Below are 24,257 nucleotides of genomic sequence, written 5' to 3'. Positions count from 1 at the left end.
AAGGGCTGCACCTGTTGTCATGGCAGCACCCAGCTGAGATCATGAACCCATTCCATTCGCAGGCAATTGCAAGATGAATCAATCTCCTCCTCACCCACTCCTCTTCTCCTCCCTCTCCAGCTCTCCCCACACCTTCTGTCATCTCTCCTCCTCCCCACTCAACTTCAGTCTTTCTCCTTTCTCAGATTGTTTTTTTTTCCCTCTTTCTCTCTCTCTTCACTCTTGGTTACATCTGCGTAGCAACTGAAGCTACTCATTGCAGACTTTTTCTCCTCCTCCTCCTCCTCCTCCTCCGCCTCCTCCTCCTCCTCCTCCTCCTCCTCCTCCTCCTCCTTCTCCTCCTCCTCCTTCTCCTCCTCCTCTTCTCCTTCCTCCTCCTCCTCTTCTCCTTTCTCCTCCTTTTCTCCTTCCTCCTCCTCTTCCTCTTCCCTCTTCTTCTTCTTTCTCCCTGGAATGGCATTGTTTTAGTCTAATTCTGTTTCTATAACAAAATACCACAGACTGGGTGATTTATAATGAACAAATTTTACTTTTCACAGTTCTAGAAGTGGGGGAAGCTAAGATCAGGATGCTGGCATCTGGGATTGGGAGGTCTAGTCTCTGCTCCTGAGCTGTTACCTCAAACTCTGCATCTTCCAGACAGGAAGAATGCTATGCCCTTATACAGTAGAAGATAGAAAGGAAACAAGGGGGCCTACTCCCCCCAACCAGCCCTTTTATGACATTCTTGCTTTTACAAGGGCTCTGTTCTCATGACCTAACCACCTCCCCAAAGACCACACCTCTTACATTGCTGCATCATTTCTTTTCCAACACATGAACCTTGGGGGACACACAGAAACCATAGCAGGCTTGGGGAAAAGCAGACTGTTGGATTCACCTGAAGTTCTCAGCTGGAGAAAGTGCTTTTCCAACAGGGCTCAAACGATGATATTGATGCTGTGGGCTCAGGAGCCACACTCTGCAGACCTCCTCTCTGGGTTATATTTGCTGAATTTGAATGAATGGCACATGGAATTTCCCTTTAAATTTTGCTTCTAAATGATAGGATTCATCCATTCATGTGAGAGAGGTTCATTGAGCACCTATGCAGTGTCAAATGCTGTTAGGTTCTTGCTACCCAGAGAAACATAAAACTCTGACTTCCAAAATTCACAGATTTGTCTGGATTACAGACAGCAAATAAATATTATAGGTTATGATAAGTATTATAATGACCTAGAAAGAATTAAAAAAGTTTAGAAATAAACATATATGTCCTTGGACATGACAAGTGTTCAGGAGAGATACATGTAATTGATGGTTTTTCATTTATTCATTCATTGTTTTTCTTTGCTAAGGATTGACTCTAAATAACAGAGCTTATCCTATTGAAGCGATTATACTAAAACCCCATGCTTTAGTACATTTCCATTGTTTCAGATATGGTACCAACTGCTGAGTGTGTTGGGAAAGAAAGCAGAGGTCACATAGCCTAGGTGCAGTCCTGACCTGCCGCACTCTGTGCAACCTTAAGCAAGTTTCTCAACCTTTCTGGGATTCAGTTTGCTCATCAGAGAAAGGTTAAAGTACCTGTATCTGCCCCCAAAGGATGGTGGAAAACATATCAACAAATGCAAATGGAGGCAAAATGTATATGGTGTTGGCTCCAAAAAAATGTTGACTCACAGATTTGGCCTAGAGCAATGAAAGCCATCCAGACTAAAATGTCTGGACTTAGCCAAGGGAATGAAGGAAGGGACTTGGCTTGAATGTGGGGATTAGAGGATCCACAAGCAGGCATGGAAAGCCCCTGAGCACTAGAGGAAGCAGGTCTCCCTGGGAATCAGGGAATTAGGGAGAGGAGAGGGATGTAAGAGAGGCCTTGAAGTATGGCAGGGATTTTTGATGGTGAATAATTTGCTGTGTTGTGGGATGGTGGTGGTGTCAGGATTGATGTTTGAAAGGCATTCCCAGGAGAGAGTACTCTTCCCTGTGAGGAGGACAGAGCTTCAGGGTTGGGAGGTGGGAGTGGCAAGCTTTGCCTTGCCCAGCCTGGCCACCTAGAGAGCCAAGGGCAGCTTCCCTGAAGGATGCTTTGTGCTCATCACCTGTGGGTCAGAGTGCCATAGTGTTGCTGCTGGAGCATTAACTTGGTGTTTCCTAGCAATGCCCACTCAACATAGAAGCTGTGCTTTTTACTGCCCTCTCTCCTACCCAAGAACACATCTACCATCCCTGAGGACTGTGAGTTATTCCAATATCAAGGAGAATTCTGATCATCATGTAGAGCCTTTCAAGAACTATAGTCCATCTTCATACTGGGTAGAGTCTTTCTGCCTCCTGGACCCAGCCTCACAGGCAAGCCACCGCTGTAAAGACAGTCTATCAGTCTTGTTTTAAATCCTTTTCTGAGCTCATCAGAGATAAGACTTAGAGAGCCTTTCTCTTCCAGAAAGGATTAGCAATTGTTCTTTGTGGCAAGATATACCTGGGAAGGGCTTATTAAATGATAATCCCTGATAAACCCCTACTAACTCTGTCCTCTTAGTGAGGAAGAAAACCCTCTAGGTATTGAATTAACTCAATGAGAAATCTTCTAAGTCACCTCTTCTTGCCCTCCCTGCTTGTATTTGATTTAATCAGAATCATACATTCATTTTATTAACTTATTTATTCTCTCAATAAACACCAGCTGAGCACCTAATCTGGATTCAAGCTAAGTAAAGTTCTGAGCTCAACTGAGCCCCAAGCTGGGTGCAGGGGCAGTAACAGACAGATCAAACCTGCTCTTTGTTCTCGAGGGGTGCCCAGCCTTGTAGAAGAGACCCAGGCGCCAGTCTGTAGGAAGACAGCACACAGTTAAGTGGCATGGTGGGATTAAGTGCAGGGGAGGCAGGAGGTGCTTCCTCTGGGCAGCGTTCCGAGTGAAGGTGGCATTCAGTCAGGGTTTGAGCTGAGGCAGGTGGAAAAGGTGAGGTAGGTGTGCCAGGCAGTGGGGACATGAGCAAGGTGCGGAAATAGGAAAGAACATGACAGGAGAGGGAATTGCAAGAGGCTGGCCGTGGTCACGTGATTTTGTATTTAGAGAGGCAGATGCTGGGAGAGAAGAGCTAGACAGGTTGGGCTGAGGTCAGCAATATGTGGGAACTTGACAAGGGCAGCCGTAGCAGGTTCTGGACCTTAAGGGAGAGATAGGGCCAGGTGTGTTGGTTAGCACTGACACCTTCCCCCATCTTTACAGACTGATGCAGCTGTGATAGTGAATCTCCTGCCCTGCTGCACAGGATCTCCCTGGCAACAGAATGGCTGTTGTACAACTAGCCAGAGAACTGACTGTGATAGTCTTCCAACCTTATCAGATATTCAGGGCAGGGAAGAAACCATGGTTAGGTGCAGGGGTCAAGGGAGTTTAAACAATATAACATCTGGATAGGATTACAAAATAGGGAAGTGGTCAGGAAGCATTTCCTCTGCTGGTATTGCTGTTGGAGTACCTGGATCTGTTGCTTTGTTCTCAAACATGTTCTAAGAGAGAGCAACACTGCTATTTTCTATATCCACCTGCTGCTCAGGTAGTACCCCCTGCTAACTGCAGATAAAGTTAACCTTGCATGTGGATTCTGAATCTTCAGAATACTAACTGTGGGAGGCTGGGAACCATCCCTCAGCCTTCCTGAGCCCAGGTTTTTAACACGGAAGATTGCAGTAGCGCTTGTTTTGCTTATGGTTGGGAAGATTAGAGGCAGTGCGTGTTATGCACTTGGCTCGGTGCCCAGCATAGAGTATTCGTTTAACAAGTGGAAACCAAGATTATTTTTTCACTCCTCAGTATTGTGGATCCTTAGGGTCTAAGTAATGGAAAAATGTTTAGGTAAAAATGTTTTGCTGAGAGGGGTAGCAAACACCTGTAATCCTAATATTCGGGATAGTAGGTTCCAGACCAGCTTTAGCAACTTGTCAAGGCCCTCTGCAGGTTAGAGAGACCCTCTTTCAAAATAAAAATAAAACAGGGGTGAGGATGTAGCTTGGAGATAGAATGCCCCTGGGTTTGGCCCTCAGTACACACACCCCACATACACATTTTAATTAGGTCATCATAGTCTTTCCAGAAAGAGATAGAACAGGGTCTCAGTTGTATCTGCCATCCAATAGCTGATATACATTCCTGTGTTACCCATGGTCATTGATCTTAGTGTATTTCACCAAAATAAATAGTAAAACTGCGGAAAGAATGGTAAAAGTAGAAAGAATTCTTTTCAAAATTCTCCAGTTGGGAAATAGTGAACATTATTTCTTTAATTTTCTCTTTCAACCTCATCGTACCCAGTATCGATAGAAATTCTCCATTGAATTGAGCCTGGTGTATCCTCAGGAAAGAGAAGAATAAAGACAAATTTATGGGAGACCAGCAATGAACAAGAGGGTATAAATCAAAAGATGAGAGGAGAGAAGTGGTAGAAATGGAAACTGGTTGGAAAGAGATGCCATATCTACTGTCTGGCATAGTTAGCCATTCAAGGGAGGAATTCCCCTTCATTATCCCTGACAGATGGCTGCCTGGAACAGGGATTTCTATAAATAAGTTATGTGGTGCTGTAGAAGATGGATAAGGCTTACCAAAAGTAGAGGTGAGCAGCCTAAGGACTCTGGCTGACCTTCAATTCTACCCGTGGCCATGAGTTATGGGTGAGGGGAATTATGTCTTGCGCACATGTGTAGCCCAATTTACTATAGTAAACTGACCCAGTAGGACCACCTTGGAGGACCTCACCTAAGTCCTGTCATGCCTCAGTTGATGATAGGCATGTAAGACCAGGCATTTCATTATCACCTCATCAGCATCATTGAAATTTACTGAGCATGTTTTCTAGCTATGCTGTCTTGGGATCTGGAGAGACAAAGATGTACAAGCCATGGGTCCTTGCTTTTCAAGCTGTTCTTATTGAGGAGTAGGAGTGCTTCCTGTGGCCACAAAATAAATGAAACTGACTGTCCTGGGCCTTCTTCAGGAAACCAACTGGGCTAACCAGTCTTACATAGTGTTCAATGTACAGTCATTAATTAAAACAGAGATGTTCAATGATAAATTAATTCACCTTCTGCTCAAAACCCTTTGAGGAGGGAAGAATGAAAGCCAAAAATGATAATTATCTGAAGCTCTGTCTTGAGTTTCTCCTCTTGTAGGCCATGCTGAATATTTGAATAAGGTATGTTTGTGCTGTGTGTCAACAGAGATGCTCTTTTACAGATGATGTATTTATTTCCCAGAAGGAAACTCATATAGACCTGTGAAGCAGGAACATGCCAGCAGATTTTTAATCTCCTATTAGTCATGTTATTGAGAAGCTCCTGTGTGTAGAGTAATAGTCTAGGTGTTGCTAGAGTGAACACAGAATAAAAGACGCAGTTCTGTACTCGAGACACATTCAACCTTAATGGGAAGGGAGGACCAATATGTAAAAGAGACAGAACACATATAAAAAGGCCTTCAGATAAGTGTAAACAAATGCCTAAGAGCAGCACTTAATGTTCTCTTTTCTGTTATCGGTGTCTGTACTCATGACTTAGCTTTCTTATGGAAGTCAAAGCCCTTGAGAACTATTTTTCCTTCTCACTGATCTCGTGCAGACGATACACTCAAGAGCACTGTGTGAAATCACGTGCTGGATCTCCACAGTGATCTCGTGCAGATGATACATTTAAGTGTTGAATGAATGGTGTGCCTAATTGCCGAGGGGCTTTTGTAGTGGAGTAAAGCGATGTGCTTAGCTATACAGAGGCTGAGCCATGTTTGCAAGTGTCAGAGGACTCATGGTGTGGTGGAGCAAGGAACAAGAGAGGCAAGAAAGAAAGAAGAACTCTTGGGGAGTGGCAGATCTGAGCGATTCAGGCGTCCACTCAGTGTCCTCCATGACCTGACCCTTCTTAGGCTGCCTTACTTGCTACTGCTAACAGCAACCCTGGATGGCCTTCTTGTTCCCACCCAGATCCCTCTCCTTGGAATGTCTTCCTCTGTTCCTTGACTGGTCCATATCCTCCTCCTACTTCAACTCTAGGTGAAAGTATAGACCCAAGAAACTTTTAATAACATTTGTAGCCTTACTCCTTTCTTCTTCTTTTTCCATTATGAGGGAGTAAACGCAGAGATACTCTACCAATAAGCTATACCCCCAGCCCTTTTTATTTATTTATTTTTGAGGCAGGGTTTCATTAAGTTTCTTGGGTTGGCATCCAACTTGCAATCCGCCTGCCTCAGCCTCCCACGTAGCATATGACATGGTACCAAGCCCTGCTCCTTTCTGAAGTTGCAGAATTCATAGGGATGACTGTCAGTGGTGTCAACCTTCAGAGGAATTGTCTTAATCATGGTCTTAAACCCTTTGTACCTTCCCAGTGAGATCATGCAGCAAGACTAATTACGTTCAAAATAATGAGGGGGAACAGGGCTGTATGTAATTAAGTACTAAACAGAGTAGATAGAACGGAAGGGCTTTGCAGAGTGGATTGGAAGTCAGAAATTCTGTATTCTGCTTCTACTTTGGTAACCAACTAGTGTGACCTTTTGGCAGTCACACAGCTTTTGACCCTCAGTTCTTCATAACTTGAGGGTTTTGTGATGTTACAATTCCATCCAGCTCTGTCATCTGTAAGATGATGAAGGCATCAGACTCATATCAGACTGCGTGGAAATAATGACTGTTTAACCGGAGGAGAGTAAAGACTACTGGGAAAGCAACAAAGGATAGTAATCAGAAGGACTTATCCCTGACAGAATGGAAAGCCAGCAAAGAGGCCAAAGACTTTGAACCCTTATATCACTGAGCAAGTCTTTTCTAAAATAAGGACTGCACACAGTGAAGGCCACGGCACACCCCATATCCTCTTTGCCTCTTCTGAGAATTGCCCTTTCTGGTGTTCAGCCTTCTTTAAAAAGTGCAGCACGTTGCTCATCTGCAAGCCCCATGGAAGGGGTGAAGGGATGATGTGCTTATTGACCACTACAGGGTACATTTCTTTAAATTCCTTTTAATTCATGTGTCTTAGCTACCTGCATACAGTGATGATGGTGAGTAGTGTCAGAACAACACACTGAACTGAGAAGAAACATACTTGCTTTCTCTGAAAAAAAACAAAAAACAACAAAAACAAAAAAAGGCACCCAGCCTAGATGTCACAATACAGAGCTAGCTGCCTCTGCCCTGGCTGCCTGATAGATCCAGAAACATCTCCTACCCCAGCACTCTGGACCACAATTTCAAGGGACCCTCTTTAATATTTTTCTAATAATCTTTATTTTTAATAAATCCATTAAAATATATTAGCTACTATATAAAAATTGCAAAGTATAGGAAGTATACATTTTTTTTAAAACCACTCACATCTAAACTCCCGGTTATCTGTCACTGTTGACCGTTTCGCTGTTATGATTAAAATAAAATTTCTCTTAAAACTCATACATGACCCAGAACTATTTAAATAAACTAATTTTATTTGGGAAAAATTGTAACTCTTAATAGAAAATCTCAAGCATACACAAAAATAGAGAGAATCGAATATGGACCCCAATGTAAGCCAAATACAGCTTCAACAATGATAAGAAGACCTTTAAAGGTTTTTATTAGTGCTCATCTTTTTTGGGTTTCTAGACCAGAGTTCAGAAAGGGAGAGGACAGGGTAAAAATCACATGATATAGATATTAGAATTATCATGACTTAATAAAGAATATGTAACTATAGCAGAGCCTTACAGAGTGGGTTTTGAGGTTCTCATTAGCATGGGCATGGTGGCCATCGCAGTCCTACATGGTGCCCCTTGCCCTCTCTTGGTTTAATAGTCACTCCTGAGTAGTCTTCCCACAAGTGTGGATGGGTTTTCACTGAACATCTGACCTTGTCTGCCCAGCCTCAGTGGTAGTGGCCGCTCAACTGTGGGATGCGAGCCGTGTTTGCCTGTGAAGAGGAGCCTCCCTGGCCAGGCTCTCCTGCTTGGTGTCTTAGCTACCTGCATATAGCCAGCATTCTCACTGCTGTGTCCCAGAATACCTGACAACTACAACTGAGAGGAGGGAAGGTTTATTTGCTCACAGTTCTGGAGGTTTCAGTCCATGTTGGGCTGAGTTGTGTCTGCAGAACTCAGGGTACAGAGGCAGGAAGCAAAGAGAGCTTGTTATCAGCTTATGGAGACAGAAGGAAAAAGGACCCACGGACATAGATAGGCTCTCCAAGGCCACCCCCATAACGTGCCTCCTCTAGCCATGCCCCACTCAGTAAACCCATCAATCCATCAATTGATTTATCTACCAGTGAGATTAGAAGCCTCATCATTCAATTACTTCACTTCTGGGCATTTTTGAATTGTTAATACATGACCTCTTCTGGGGGACATACTATCTTCAAACCACAAGAGCATCCTGTGGATGCCTGTAGATGGCATGGGAAGTGTACTCTTTCTCTACCACGCCTCTTTGCAAGGCTGGCTCTGCTATATTTTCCCACTGGAAAAAGAAGGCAAAGGGAAGATCAGGAGAAGAATAAATATCCAAATAGTCAGTTCCTCCTTGAAGTCCGTTTGGATCGGGACTAAAGCATTGTTGCACTGACAACCACTGAAGACCCAGAGAAGCGGGGAGAAAGTGGCTGCATCCCCATCCCCACGGGGTTTGGAACAACCCGACTATGTGGGGAGACTTAATGACTTAAAAGGCCCCCTGGCTAAGCCAGATGCTACCTTGGAGCTTGCTTGTATGGGGAGACTTAGCATGTTTATTAAATATGCTCAGGGATCTGAGACGTAATAAAATGCCTTGTCTCCTGGGAATGACAGGCTCTGCCTCCTGGATGGGTGGCAGCAGGTGCTTGTGCTCACTGGGTACTCTTTGTCTTCACTCCTTCCACCTGACTCCCACCTCCTTTATTTGTGGGGGGCTGTGAAGACAGTCCTTGTTTTCTACTTGCAAGAGCCTAGTGCTGCCTTTCCTACTTGTCTTTTGTTCTTCCCTAAGTGGTGCTAGTAGAATGAATTAGATTGCTGTTTCAGAGACCTGAGATGACAGGAGATATGGAGAGTCAAGATTTCTCAAGCAGTTGACCCACTGTGGTTCTAGATTATGGTCTCAGTTTGCAGATACTTTGCCCATATCCTCAGGGAAGTCACCTTGCTTCTCTGGGTCTCAGTTTCCTCTTCTGTCAGATGATGTGTTAGATGATGTGTTCTTATAATCCTCTTGTAAGAATATAATTAAAATTCCTAGTATGCAGGAAACCAGGTGGGAAAATTCATAGCTTGTAATCCAGTGTACCCAACAGCTTATACAGTACACCTCACAATGTGTCCCCTTTCTAAAAGGTGGGCTTGGTCAGAGGAGTACAGAGTAAGGCTCTGTTCTTAGAAGTGCCAACCCACTACTGTGATTAAGGTGCAGGCTTCCAGGGTCAAAACCCTGGAGAGAAAGTAAAAGATTACCTAGAAACTGACCCTGGGATGGAGACTTTGGGGGTGTGATTTAATGAGTGACTACTATTCGGAGACACCTGTTGGATTTTGAGGGAAGCCGGGTAGATTGGGGACAAAACTAGGCAAAGGTATGGCTTGGGAAGTTTTAGCATCAGCCTGGTCCTACAGGTAGCTCCAAAGGTGTGAATTGTATCATGGAGGCTGAGAGATTGTCCCCTACAGAGTGAAAAGGGCTGGTCTAGTAGTTTTGGGTACAGGTCCTTCCATCTCCACCATCCCATGGATGACATACAATCCCAGGAAGTTAAGGCTTCTGAGAAGGAGACAAGTATGAGCCATTCCCAGTTAACACACATAGCAGGTGGTGAATGGGCACCCAGTAAAGAGACCTGGATAGGTGCATCACAGAATCTACCACATCCAGACCGGTGAGAGCTACACAGGGAGGTGGATAGGGGGCAGGACAAGAGAGCACTGTACAAATGGCTCAGCACCCAAAGGGAAATTCACCATTGAGCCCCGTTAAATGCATGGTTAAGGAAGTCAAGATGAGGCTGTATCAGAGGAGGAGGAGATGGTACCCATGAAGGGGCCCAAGAGAGGACCAAGGGATATCTGGATGCTACTGCACAGTTATGTCCATTTTGAGAATATCTGTCATATTCTACATATATAATACTCTTATAATTTTTGAATGTCTTTCAGAGTAACATCTGCACAGGGATGCTACTATTTTGAGGCTACTATTGGGAGGCAGTAGAATTGGTCCAGGAAGAGCATCTTCCATTTCTTTCTTAAATGCCTTCTGTTTCTTGGCACTTTCTAGCCTTAATCCCCCACCCCTCATCTTTCTTCCACCTCCATCATAAAAATTTTTACTGCCTTTCAGGTTTCTGCCTTCTCAGTCACAGCAGTTTCTTAGACTCATATGATTTTTTTTTCTGAAAGTTTTAGCAACTTCTTTCCTGCCCCTGTGGACCAGAACAGACCCCCTGCCTCAGTGCCCCATGATTCCTTCACAGCACTGGTTATGGTTTAATGTTACATGAATATTTCTGTTTTGTGTGGGCTTTCCCATTGTACTGTAAGTTTCACAGAGGCCAGGATTGAGACCTTGTTGCTCATTGTTTACTTTAAATACCTTGAAGAAATTCTGCCCCATAGTAGGTAGTCCATGAATTTGTGAAACAAAATATGGCATTTTAGCTCTGAGACATAAAATCAGAATGACTTGGGATGGGCCAGGAGCCCACACATGATGCTGGAAGAAGTGGGAGCCAAGGAAAGACAGGTGAGCTCATCAAAGTAGGCTGCCTGGGGGCACGGCACTAGGGCAGGTGTGAGCAAGTGCCACACCTTCCTTCTGTGTTCAATACTGTCTGAATGTTCCTCTTCCTGGGCTTGGTCAGGACCAAACTTTGGATAGATGCTTTGTAGAGAATGGCTTGGCCTTTTGGCAGCAGAGGGTGGCTACTCCTAATCTCTCCCCACTTGGGCTTTGTTAATAATCACTGAAAGCCAGGAGTGGTAGCACATTTTGCAAATCTGTAATCCCAGTAATTGGGAGATTGAGACAGGGGGATCATAGGTCCGAGGCCAGCCTCAGGACCTTAGCAAGACATTGTTCTTTAAAAAAAAATGGGAGGGAAGTTGGGATGTATCTTGAAAGTAGAATGCCTCTGAGTTCAACCCCCAATATCAAAAGTATATATATTATTGAAGCAAAAGATCTCTCCATGAGATAGGAGGTAGTCCATGAATTTGTGGAACAAAATATGGCCTTAAGGCTAATGTTTCTCAAGAAGATGCTCCCCACTTTTGGAAATTCTAGAGACAGTTTTGGTGGTTATGACTGGGGGAGTCCTGCTCATGTCTTGGCCAAGGGTGCTGCTCATACACAGCGCAGGGCTGCTCCATGACAAAGTATTATCCAGCCCCATGAGCCGTTGACCAGAATGGAGGAATCCCTGTTAGGCTAGCCCAGGAAGCAGATGTGCCCCAGAGGCTCCTAATCTCTGAAGAGAGCCTAGGATCAGTGTTCTCCTTTTAGCCCTTACACTCACCCTCAGTACTCAGTCTTAGGTAACTCAGTCTCCCTGGTCAAAGCTGCCTTGTGGAAGGGGGCAGACATCCAAGGGGGCCCTTCCAAGTGTTCACCATAGGGCCCCACAGAATTCTGTTAAGAGACATATTTCCAAAGATGGGGACTTGATCCTTCCCACACAGCCTCTGGCCAGGAGAACCACGGGGCTTCTTTCCTCTTGCTTGCCCCATCCCATCTTCCTCTCCAATCTTGCTCCTCCTACCCCACCCCCAAAGATTAATGTGATAATTGCCATGTGTGCCTGTTTACCCAGGGAGTGGGTGAGCTCACCACCTCCAATCAGGCAGGTTCCCAAAGAAACGCTTTCCCACGATGTCAGGGCTGGCACCCGCCGAGCACTCCTGTGCAGGTGGGCCGCCGCCCCCGGCCTGCTTTCTGTCTGTCATCACCCTCGTGTGTGCACGTGTGCATGTGTGTGTCACTCAGGGAAGCAGCAGGTGAGAGACAGAGCGCAGCCAGCCTGCCAGTGCAGGGAAAGGTGTTATGGGTAGAGAGGCATGGACACCTTAGAAAGACCTGATATGTATCGGGGTGCTCCTGAGACACAGAACCCGTAGGACACGGGAGAGGGAAGTTGTTGGAGGAAATGGTGTACCTAGTCACAGAGGATGATAGTCTCACTGTTGCCCTCTACATGCTGAAGAACCATAGAAGCCAGCAGTGTGGCTTGGTCCAAGTCCAGAGCTTCAGAATGAGGGAAGCTGATGGTGCAATGCCCTGGTCCAAGGCCAAAGGCACAAGTCCTCAGGAGGCCACTGGTGCTAGGCCCAGAGTTCAAGTCTGGTTCACTCCTGGAGTTCTGCTGTCCAAGGCCAGGAGAAGGATGATGTTTTGCTGTAGGGGTGTCAGGAGGAGAGTGTGAGCACACACACAGCAAATGAATACACTAGTCCCCATATTTATACCTTCTTGTTTCTCATCCACACCCCTAGCCTATTAGTGGGTGTCTGTCTGCACTGACAGTAGGTTTTCTCCACTCAGTCCCCTTTCTCACTGGCCAGTCTTCTCTGGAAACACCCTTACAGACCCACCCAAAGACCATTCTCCACCAACTACCAGGGATGTCCAGAGTCAACCATCACAGTAAGTGGTCCGTGAATGGTGCAGAGAGAGTAGCTGGCCAGCACTCTCTGGACTGAATTATTTTTGCAAGGGTGGGGGCTGCTTCACACTTAGCTGATTCACAATAGAGGTCTGCTGAAGGCTGCCCTGTGAGCATCTCCTGGGGTCAGAATCCAGCAAAGGCTTTTGGAAGCTGCTGGTCACCAGCCCCAGGACTCGCTCAGAATCCTTTAGCAGGGCTGCCCCATGTTCTTGAGGAAAGAGTTGCTGAGGAAAATAACATGCAAGGATACTCCACGAAAGGATACTCTGTCACAAAAAGCAGTGAAGAGATAATAAAAGCAAGAGGTTCTCTCTCTCACCCCGATGCCCCTCCACTCCTCCTTCTCCGCTATGAGACAGACGCATGCACCCCACGAGAGAAAACAGCCACAACTCCGCGGTAGCCCCGGTAGTGTTCCCCTCACTCCCACTGTGTACGGTGTCAAGACGCTTGCTGCCTTCAGAGTTGGTGACTGGTTCTTTTTTAATCTCAAAAGACACTTTAGTAGCTGTCTCTCCTACACTGGACAATTTTAAGATGTTTAATAATGATGAATCAGAAAGAGATGGAAGCCATAATTAGCATCAGAAAGAACCTCGCCATTTTTGGAAGAGGAAAAAATGAAGTTCTTTGCCTACTTCCTGCGGAGGGATGCCCCCGTGTCCTACTGTAGGTGTCACTGATCCAGGCATAAGCCTGTGAGGGGATGCAGGAAGCCACCTGGCCAGGAAGGATGGGAGGGGAAGAAGTGAGAGGAGACCAGAGGGAGGGAGCTAGGAGTGGAGAGGGTGCGGCAAGCCTATTAAAAGGTTGGTGAATAATCCAGGGGAGCTGTCTGTCAAGCTGCTTTCTCCAGGAGAACCTTTTAAGCTGTCAGTCATCCTTAATAACCCCCAGGGCCTGGTGCTGCTGGATCTGGTGCCTTCTCAGTTCTTCTTTTTCTCTTTCTCTTCCTTTCCCTCCTTTGTTTTGACCCAGGAGGCCTCAGTGCCATGGTGGGTGACATTTGTAGCAATTCAGAGAAAGTTCCATAGATTTGGAAGTTATTTCAGAATGACTTTTGTTTATTTTTGGCAAGAGAATCATCTTATTTAAAGCATGGCCATTTATTGGTTAGTTGAGCATTTATGTGTGCCAAACCCCTTTTCAAGTGCCGGTACAAACCTGAGAAGATAGTTAAGTTTTCTGCCTTAAGAGGAGTTAAAACAAACCCCAAACATTCTCATAAAATGCTGTCTAAAATGATACTGCTCATTATCTTTTTATAAAAGAATTGAAAACATTTCAAACTCTGGGTTAATGAGGGGAGTCCTTTTATCCCTACATTTCAGTTATGCTCCCTAATGTGTTAGTACGTTTTCTTTGAAAAAGAGAGTTCCAGCCTACAGCCATACCACCTTGATTGTACCCAGTCTTCTCTGAAGAAGAAGATTCCACAATCAAAGAAGTTTATGAAATGGTGTAAATAACTAAATGATGTTCTTTTTTGTGGCTATTCACACAGGCTGAGAGGCATATTTAATATGCCGGGTTAACAAAGCACATTTTTCCACAAAACACATTCACATCTTACAGATCATAGTAATGAGAGGAACACCATTTTGGAAACACCCTTATTTATACAGCAGCCCTTGCCAATAGCCAGCCAACTGAGTTGCTCTGAGCTCTCCTTGAACATTAGCTCAGTTTCTTCTGAGACAAGAGGTATGTTAAGAGCCATAATTTTGTCATTGTCATCGCCAATACTAATGTTTACAGGCAGCCGAACCCTGATTTGGGTACGGGACATGGACACGCTCTTTGCTGCTAAAGAACACTAAGAGGGTTGGCTGAGCCATAGAGTGAATGGAAGCTATTCCTCTGAAGCCCACTGGTAAACCACTGTTGCTAACCAGGATCAACAACATCCTGAAGAAGGATGGAGCTAGCTATGCAAAGATCATTCAGTTCACCCTTCAGCTCACAGGAAGGCCCATGCCTCAGCTATCTCAGAACACCAGCTTTCTATGTCCATTAAAACCACTCATATCTCTTAGCATCTGGAAATAACTAGATGCATACTACTTCTGAGCATCAGGACCTGCTTTCTCTGAGGTTAGCCCCACATCTTTTCTGCTTGTTTCTAAGTAGACCTGGTCAAACCAAAGAGTCAGATCTGAGACACTGAAATTGACAGGTCTCTGCCTTTGTTTCATCCAATTCAGAAAATGTTTCATTGTTTATTTTTAATTTTTTAGTCAGCTTCAATTAGAATCGTTTCTCTGAGCAGTGCAGAGTTGGAAGACGAGATACAAGTTTGTTGAAAGGAGATCGACTAAGAAGCTATTTTTAATGAATAAAACTCTACTATACAGAATTAGCTGCCATGATCAATAGGGGGCTATATTCTGTGGATGGACATATTTGAATTGTAGGCAGAGAGAAAATGAGATAATTTGGGAGGGAAAAAATATATAGTGTCATAGAAATCCACAGGAAGCATAAGGATAATGAATCAAAATATGTTTTAAAAATTTAGTAACAGCAAGAGGGGAAAAAGGTAAATTGAAGGGATAGAGAAATGTTTTGCTATAGAAATTTTGAATTCTAACCTTGAATTTGCTAAGTTAGAATGAAAAATTTAGGCATGGCATTTGACTTTAATGGCCTTGATTTCCCATTTAATTGGGGATAAAATGTCTGTTATGAGTTTCACATAAGTTTTGAATTTTGTGAAGGGTGGGATGGGATTTAGGTGATGTCAAAGCTCTTTGTAAAACACAATCCAGAAAGTCTCAAGATGAAGCTTGAGAATAACCCTTAGTTGAAAGGCACAGGTACTAGAGAGGACTTTTCAACACACTCCCAAGCTCTACTTCAAGTATGTTGGCATCACATTGAACCTCACCACGATGTATAATTGCAATACACTAACAAAAGTATAAATAATTTTAAAAATCTTATATCTTATCAAGGGGTGCTTCTTTTGACAAACCATATGGATACTATTTCCTCAATCTCCAGCTGTTCAAGGGCTTTGAATACAATTTGTGGTAGATATATCCAGAATGTGAATTTTGGTGCATTTTCCACTTCATTGTGTAATATTTAGAGAGAGATTGATTTCAAATGATCCTTCTCCAATGTATACTTTATTCCTTGTTCTATCTAGAACCTTGCTGGGGCTAGGCCTGGGCAAACTCTATGCTATATACCATGGTAAACAAAAGAAAGTGAGAGTTCAGGTCAAGAGCAGAGCAAGATATGGATGACCCTAATGTCTTCCAAGCAGCCATATCAAGTGCTTTGTTAGTATTCATGAGATAGAGTAATGAGCACAGCCTGTCTTTTCTGAGAATCTTGAGTGCAAAAGATTAGAACCCATGTCATCAAGCACTGCAAAACCAGTTACTATTTGCATGTCTTTGGAAAAGTATTTGACTTTATGACATGTCGTCTTCTCATACATTAAGTGAGGATGTTAGAATATTGCCATTCAGGATATTGTAGAGTGCCTGATGCAGAGTTCTTCAGCATGTTCACGGCAGAATATGGGGTAACTAGAAATAAAACCGAATTGGGGATGGAGCAAGGCAATGTTTAACTTTATTGCATTATGCTTGTCACATTATCCTGTGTATGAAGCTGTGGAAGGTAGGTCTTGCTTCTGGCAATGGCTGTAAGTATTAAGGAGCCATTGTTTTTCTTCCAGACCAATGATGCCTTAGGAGCCACCTGGAATTGGCTGTACTTCATCCCTCTCATCATCATTGGATCCTTCTTTGTTCTCAACCTAGTCCTGGGAGTGCTTTCCGGGTAAGCCAGATGTTTTTCTCATTTCTTTGCTAACTGCTAACTGGAACCTAATGCCTCCTGACTCATGACAAATTCATTCATTTAACCTTCATTTATAAAACACTTCATTTATAAAACCTTTGGGCTGAATGCTGTTATAGATGCTGGAAATGCAGTAGTGAGATATCATTCTAGTCATCTTATCCTTCTTAGGTGTTAAAAAATCTTTACATCAGGTGTAGCCCCGAACATGGTAATTTGTGGAACTTCATTTATCTATCCATCTTTCCATTTAGTAATTCTGTGTTGAACACTAAGATGGTTGTCAGGGATACAAAATTTAAAAATATATTCTTTGGCCTCAAAAAGATTCTTACTGTGTGGTATATTGGACATCAAATCTTACATTTGTGACTTGAATTTGTCTATATCAATTCGCATGTACTCCATGTCCAATACTTTGGTATGTGTTGCGGAGAACAAGCAAAGAAAAAGGCATGGTTCTGTAACTAATGAAGCATGTCTTGTTGAAAAGACAAAATAAACACTTGAAGCAGGGAACAAGAGGTTTTTGTTTGTTTGTTTGTTTGTTTTTTTACTAACTAGTATAGATATAGTAACTTTTCAGAGGAAGGGACAAGTCTGTACAATTTGAAGTCAGTGGGTTCAGTTTCATGAAGAATTGGGATTTTTCTCAAGATATAAAATATGTACTAAGATAACATAGAATATATGAAATGAATATTCCAGGAAGAGGAATACCATTCCACAAGCAAAGATAAAGCAATGGAAAATGTCATGTAGTGAAGAGAGGCGGAAATGTGACATCCTAGGATGGCTAAGACCACAGTAATATTTTAGAGGACCTTATATTTTACTAAGTGAAACTAATCTTAATTGTCAGACTGGCATAAGTTCTTTAAAGGACAATGTAAAAGTGGTGCTTCTATGTGATCATAGCAGACTCAACCCAATTGGCCATTTCTTGAAGCTCCACTAACACAGAAAATACAATTTAAGAAAGGCGCAAGGGCCAAAAGAACAAGAGGAATAATAATAGATGAGAGATGTGAACAGAATTTTCAGAAATAGAGAGTAAACAGTAACTGATATAGTCACTGGAAAACTGAGGTTTAATTGCCTACAGTGGAGAATGCTAATTAAAAAAAAAAAAGAAACTGATGGCTTTACAGAGCCTGAAAAAACTCAAGAACGGGAAATACCAGGTATCTTTGGGAGCTGAAGTGTGTGTTGTGCTAAAAACAAGAAGACTGGTTGAAGGTCTTTACTCCCTCTTCTACCTAGGATATCAATCTCCAGATAATGCTGACAAGTATCTTCTCCCCTAAGCCACCATCCCTGCACAAGTTAGAAAATCTACTTTCTGTAGAGGAATGAATCAGAGAATTGTTAACATGGGGTGCATTCTAGGGTAAAGTTGACATCTCCTAATGAAAGTGGGAATATTCATGAAAGTCCAGAAACTGAATATCAGTATTTCAGTTCACTTCTGTTTGATCAGAAATGCAGCAGTTGGGTAGTTTAGAGGATTCTTCTGTGAGGAAATGCTGTTTGAAGAAAAGAGGTATCTATCAGCCAGTTGTAGTAGCAACACATCTGTATTCCCAATACTTGGGAGGCTGACACAGGAGGATTACAGGTTTGAGGACAACTTCAGCAGCAAAGACTGACCCTCAACAACCTAGCAAAGACCCTGTTTCAAAACAAACAAACAAACAAAAAGAAATAAATAAAAGGGCTGGGGGCGGTGTAACATGGAGGCAAAATGCCCCTTGGTTTGATTCCTAGTACCACACGAAAGAGAGAAAGAGACCGAGAGACAGAGATACCGAGAGAAAAGAATGGAAGAAAAAAAGATCTCCCTATACTGAGTGATATTTGGGGAGACCAGAGAAACGGCTTCCCCTGTCACTTTCAGTGAGCCTCACTGTGTGACATTTTATTATCTCACAATTCTGGAGAATAGAGGTCCAAAATCTGGCAGAGCCATACTTTCTGCAAGGGATCTTGGGAGATTTCACATGGGATAGTCAATTTCCTTCTTGGAGCGTCTGGGGGCCCAGGGCCTTCCTTGGCTTCTAGCCACACCACTTCAGTCTCTGCCTCTGGGATCATGTTGCCTCATCGTTCCCCCACCTGTCTATGTGATCCTCCTTTGCCTGGCTTTTATAAGACAGTTTGCCATTGAATATTAGGATTATTGGATATCCCAGGATGATCTCTTCATCAGAATACCATACTCTTTGTCCAAATGAGGTGACATGCAGTAGTTCTGGGAATTAGGACATAAAATGTTTGGGGGATTATTATTCAACCCACAGGCCCCAACCAGTCATACAGAGTTTCCAATAAGTATTTTGTACCCTGTTTTTAAATCTGAACACTTACCTAGAAACCATCCTTATTGAGGAAAATATCCAGTATAAAGCCCCTTTAAGTAAAATAATAAATAGAGAAAATGAACTTGAGGGAATATGAATAATGAAAAAAATATAAGACAACCTTAAAAAATCTGTTTGATATCAGCAGAGATTGGTGAGAAATAATTTTATCTACAAAAAAATAGATTACTATATTTTGAGGTTATGAATAGATCTTGGAAATTAATGTAAAATGTAATTGATATAAACTAATATAAAATTAATTAGTATAGAAATGAGAAAATGTGATCAAAACAAAAAGAAAGTAAGTGGTTGGATTATTAAGTTGAGGAAATAACCTAGAAAGTAGAAGGGGGAAAAAAGAATGGATCCAACTTCACTTATAACAGGAGTTCTGTAAAGAGAACAAAAACAAAGAAAAATGTGAGAAACATTCCCAAAATCAAAGGCTAATGTTGCCAGATTAAAAGCTTTGTTGAGACATGTGTAAGGATATTCTTTCTAGTATTTTTTCTTGGCAGTGGGAGTTGGAGAAAACCTGAGAGTCTATAAGAGGAAAGTTAGGTATGTAAATGTTACATGCATACTACAGCATATGACATAGCACTTAGGAGTCACAGATAACATACACACAGAACACAGAGTATCTTAAGAATAGACCCTAGGAGTTGGACATGGTGGTAATCCCAGTACTTGAGAAGTTGCATCAGGAGGACTGTAGGTCCAAGACCAGCCTCAGCATCTTGGTGAGACCCTATTTCAAAATAAAAAAGAAAATTGGGCTTGGAGTATAGCTCAAGGGTAGAATCTCCATAGGTTCAAATCCCACAAAAGAAAAGAAAAAAAGAAAAAATATAAAGAATAGAGTTTAGTGAAAAACAAGGAAACAATATATCAATGTCATTTATATACATAAAAATGCATGTGCCAAATACATTGTAATGATAGTTTATACAGCAAGGTGAAAGAATTTTTTAATTAACCAGGAAAATTATTTTTAAGGTCAAATTCTATACCCAGCCAAATTACCAATTACTCATGAGGACAGATTAGCAATATTTTCAGACACCCTTTCTGAAATAGTTACCGGAAAATGTTAAGTCCCTCAAAATAAGGAAGTAATTAAGAAAGAAACACATGATACTCATGAAACCAAAGGATTCAATAGAGAAGAGATGCAAAGAGATTTATTCCTGGGAGGAGAGTCTAGGAAGATAGATTCCAGTAGTTTAAAAGGCATCAAGGTCAGATTTGAATAGGATAACAGGGCTCAAAAATTCTGTCTTGTTTTCTGTTGTTCTTTTTGAGGTGCTAGGGATTGAATTCAGGAATACTCTACCACCGTACCACATCTCCATTCATCTTTATTTTTTATTTCAAGACAAGGTCTTGTTAAGTCGCTAAAGCTTACCTTGAACTTGTGATTCTCTTATATCAATGTCCCCAGTCACTGGGATTATAGGTGTGCACCACTGTGCCTAGATTTAAAATGTTATCTTTAAGAAAGAAAGTACAACTACTATATTCTCTGATGTGTTAATATTTAGAACAACCGTATGGTTCTGCCAAAACTATACTTAAGAATATATTTTTGTGTACATATTTGTACACACAACCCTTAAGCATTTAATTCCACAAAATACAGAAGTGTTACCATGAAAGAAATATAAACCTAACCAGTCTTCTGTGCAACTCAGAGTAACCAGGTTTACACTGTCCATGCTGAAGTTTAGGCCAGCCCTCTGTGGTGCTCTAATTTCCTTGATTTGGAGGGGTATGTGGAGGGGAAGGGGTATTAAGCACTAAAAATCTTAGGTTTCACAATACAGAAGCCTTTAACTAGTATCTAAAATTGAAATATAAAGAGATCGCAGTGTTTTTTAGTATTATATTTGGAAATGTGGAAATAAATACCTAAAAAAACAGGTAAAAGTCGAAAATGGATACCTCTGGGGAGTGAGATTTGGGGGTTGAAAGAGGTGAGGGAAAGGGCTATTCTTTTTGTTATAAATCTTTTGAAATTCAATGACTTTAAAATGTATTTTTTGAGAAAAATACAAATTAAAAATTTGGATTAAAAATATTGTGCACACACAAAAGTGTAGGATGAAAGGAGCATATAAGAATATTCATCTAGCATCAGTGAGGCTAGGACTGCCACCAAGAGACATCAGATCAGGAAGACCAACAAGGAAACAACCATACTGGTCCAACTCTGTATCATTCAGAGCCTGGAGTGTTAATTTGTGAAATGGTTATGGAAGAAAAATGGGAGACATTGTAAAATGGTAGTGTTTATCTTGAGTGGTGAATCTTAAGCTATAATGGGATTCCTTATGTATGTATTTACTCAGTGAGTGTTTATTAACATCCTTTGTTATGCCCAAATTAACTCTCCACACAGCCTATGTCTACAACCCAAATACATTCCCTCAGTGACTACCCTTGGAGAGGTCTGACCCAGATGTATCTTCTGAGATGATACTCTACAGTTTGTATGACCTTAATCTCATGTTCTTTATCCTTACTCATTCCCTAAGTGTGTCCATATTTTAGTTTAGGTAATTCAAGACAGATTCTGAGAATAGAATCTCACTAGAATAGAATTCTTACTATTTAAGGAGGGAGAAAAGTGGATGTCATGCTAGCCAAAGTTATTGATATTCCAGACAGGACTCCAATATGGGTTTGACATGTGTCTCAAAAGAGCTGAAAAGGGACAGAGCCCAGCTTCACCAAGCAATGCCTGTGTCTACGTGAACTCTTGCTGGTTTGGAGTTGCATCTTTTCATTCTCTGACATCTTTCTCCAGATGGGAGAGTGTGGTGCATTGAAAAAAGCACAATCTTTAGCATGGCATTCAAAGGTGAGAAGCCTGACCCTATAAGCAGCCATTTATTTGCAATGTATGCTTGGACAAGTACCCTGAGCCTGCTCCCTTCTCTGGGTCACCTGTAACTCTCACATGCAAAGACTTAGCCCAGGATCCAGCATGGAGCAGCCTCTAGCTCCCATGAGCCACCTATGCCTTTTGATAACAGTGACATGCATTCCTCTGCCTGTTAGGTCCAGGTGATGGTCATCTATATAGCAGCGTATGAATGTTTGGCTTGAGCCAGCTGTGAGGCATGAGCTCCTCTCTGGATGGGATACAACCTCCTCAAGTTGAGAGAGGCCATGGAATTGGCATGGCAGGTACCTCCTTAGCACTTCTGCAAGCAGCCTAAGAAGTGGCACCAGCAGCTGGGAACAGCTGAAGGGAATCCATTCTGACGTTTAAAGGAGTGTTAACAATAAGGGCTTTTCAGGCTGGGATGGGAATATTTCTGTCCTGGTTTCTTTTGCACGTTCAGATGCGCCACATTTCTAACATTTAAGGGCTTTTCATTGGTGTCTGCAGAGGGCTCAGAAGCAGCTGGTCCTGTGTACAGGAGGGGCTGTGGGATTTCTCTGCTGCCTGGTTGGCTCCTTATGCCTCTGGAGAGGACATAGGCTTTCTCCTTGGAGTAGGGCTTTGGTTGGGATTTGTACTTTGAAGCTACCCAAGAAACAGCTCTGAAAGTTTCATCCCCAGGGAACAGATTTCCGGTGACCCACAAACAATTTGAATGCTGTGTCCCAAGACTATTCCAAGAGCAAAAAGACACAGCAATTTAGGGGGACCCACCAGGCCCCTCTTGTGGGCAAATGAGGAAGAGAGTCCAGGTGGGAGGGGGCAGGTGCTCATGAGCCTTTGGGGACCATATGTGGAAAAGATTGAGTTCTTCCTCCCAGCAGCCCCAGGCATTGGTGGGAGGAAGGTTGTGCGATGTGTTGGTTGGCTTCATATTTAAAGGGGAAGTGTGGAGAGAAGCATTGTAGCATTTTTACTTGTCTCAGAGGAAATAGGATTTGATGAAAACCATTAGCTTAGGCTTGAAGAGAAGCAGAGCTTCCTGTCTCCATGGAAACAAAGCAGGGCTGCATAAGCGCATCCTGAAGTGTTGTCAGGGGCTACGGGGCAGAATACTCACACAAACAGAAAATGACCCTGAGCTATTCCAGTGTCTCTACCCACTGCTCCCAGGGCTTCTGAGAGAGGGAAGTAGACTTGAGGGAGCAATTGAGCTGTCTCCAAATGGGGACAGTGGCAGTCATTTCAAGGGCTGTTTACATATGCACATGAGAGGCAACCTGAAATCTCATGTATGTAAACATGCCATGATTTTCAAAGCACCTTTGCTTCTCAGACCTTATTTGTTCTTTGTGACAACTCCATGTGGTAGGTAAACAGCTATCCTTAGAGATGGGAAGAGGAAGGTTTAGTTATTGGCAGAGGGGGGGCTAGAGGTTACAATTCCTTAATTCTGACAAGGTGCTTATTTTAGTATACCTCCCTCAGGGATACTGACACAGAAGGTGACAGCTACAGAAAAGTAGCCCAGAGTGTGATCCTGACCGGGTTTGACAATTCAGTGTAATTTAGCATTTACCACGCAAAAGATGCCTTGCTAAACCCTTAGATTACAAAAGGTGAATAAAACAAGGGGATTATAAACTAATGAAGGAGACCATTCAAAATACATGGAATGAAATCTAAGTTGTAATCACACAGAATTCTATTTTTCACTTTCTTATTGTAGTCTTACTTCTTAATGGAGTACAAGATGGTAGAGGCAAATATGCACACTTCATTCATTTAGCCCTTCCCCAGTCCCCACCCTAATCCTTCTCTCTCCCTCCCTCTCAGGTTTGGCTTAGTGACTGATATACATGTGCATGTACCTTAGGGAATTACCCTCTTCCCCTCTTTCACCCCCCTCAATTAGGTTGCCTTCTTTGCTCCTTAAGATCCATGTAGGTGAGTCACATGTTGGGTAGCTATTATCTTGTGAGGCATTGTTGATGACACAAAGGTAAATAAGACCTAGATCTAAGGCCAATCTCTTGGCCACACATAACAGACCAGCAACTGTACCTTCAGGGCTAAACCTTGGTTCTGCTGAATTACCTGCCATTTCATATTAGAAGGTAATCCCAGTACTTGGGAGGTCAAAGACAGGAGGATTGTAGGCAGGACATCTCAGAAATGTAAATGAGACACTCAGCAACCTAGTGAGACCCTGTTTCAAATTAAAAATCAGAAAAGACTGGGGGGGTGTAGCTTAGAGAGAATGCCCCTAGGATTAATCTCCATTAACACACACACAATAACAATAGAGTGTTTCTCAGGCCTGATTTGAAACAGGAATGTCAGTCTTAAAAAGGACATGATTCATGCCTATCTTCCAGAAGTCCAGATAAGATCTTTAAGGGGTATTGGTGGATGTCTGATCCTCCTTGATAGGTTGACATGGCAGGTAACTGGCTGAAATAAGCATGTCAGTGAACTACATAATCATTTTTCTGCTGGGATTCTAACCTTGGACTCTACTGGAAGAAATTCCGTCATTCACT

The 24,257-nt window shown here is 42.7% G+C and overlaps 1 protein-coding gene across 1 annotated transcript in view; it reads left to right on the top strand.

Moving 5' to 3' along the window:
• Nucleotides 1-24,257, top strand: part of CACNA1E (calcium voltage-gated channel subunit alpha1 E) — a gene marked incomplete at both ends in the record, with an annotated part of 387,788 nt that overhangs the window by 218,091 nt on the left and 145,440 nt on the right. Inside the window, one exon of the mRNA XM_080698762.1 lies at nt 16,337-16,440. Within this exon, the coding sequence (XP_080554888.1) occupies nt 16,337-16,440 (104 nt within the window). The remainder of the gene's footprint in view (nt 1-16,336; nt 16,441-24,257) is intronic.

This window comes from Muscardinus avellanarius (genome assembly GCF_963383645.1).
Source record: "Muscardinus avellanarius genome assembly, chromosome: 7".
In the NCBI taxonomy this organism is placed as follows: Eukaryota; Metazoa; Chordata; class Mammalia; order Rodentia; family Gliridae; genus Muscardinus; species Muscardinus avellanarius.
The sequence above is the reverse complement of the archived record's forward strand: the minus strand, read 5'-3'. Positions and strand labels throughout refer to the sequence as shown.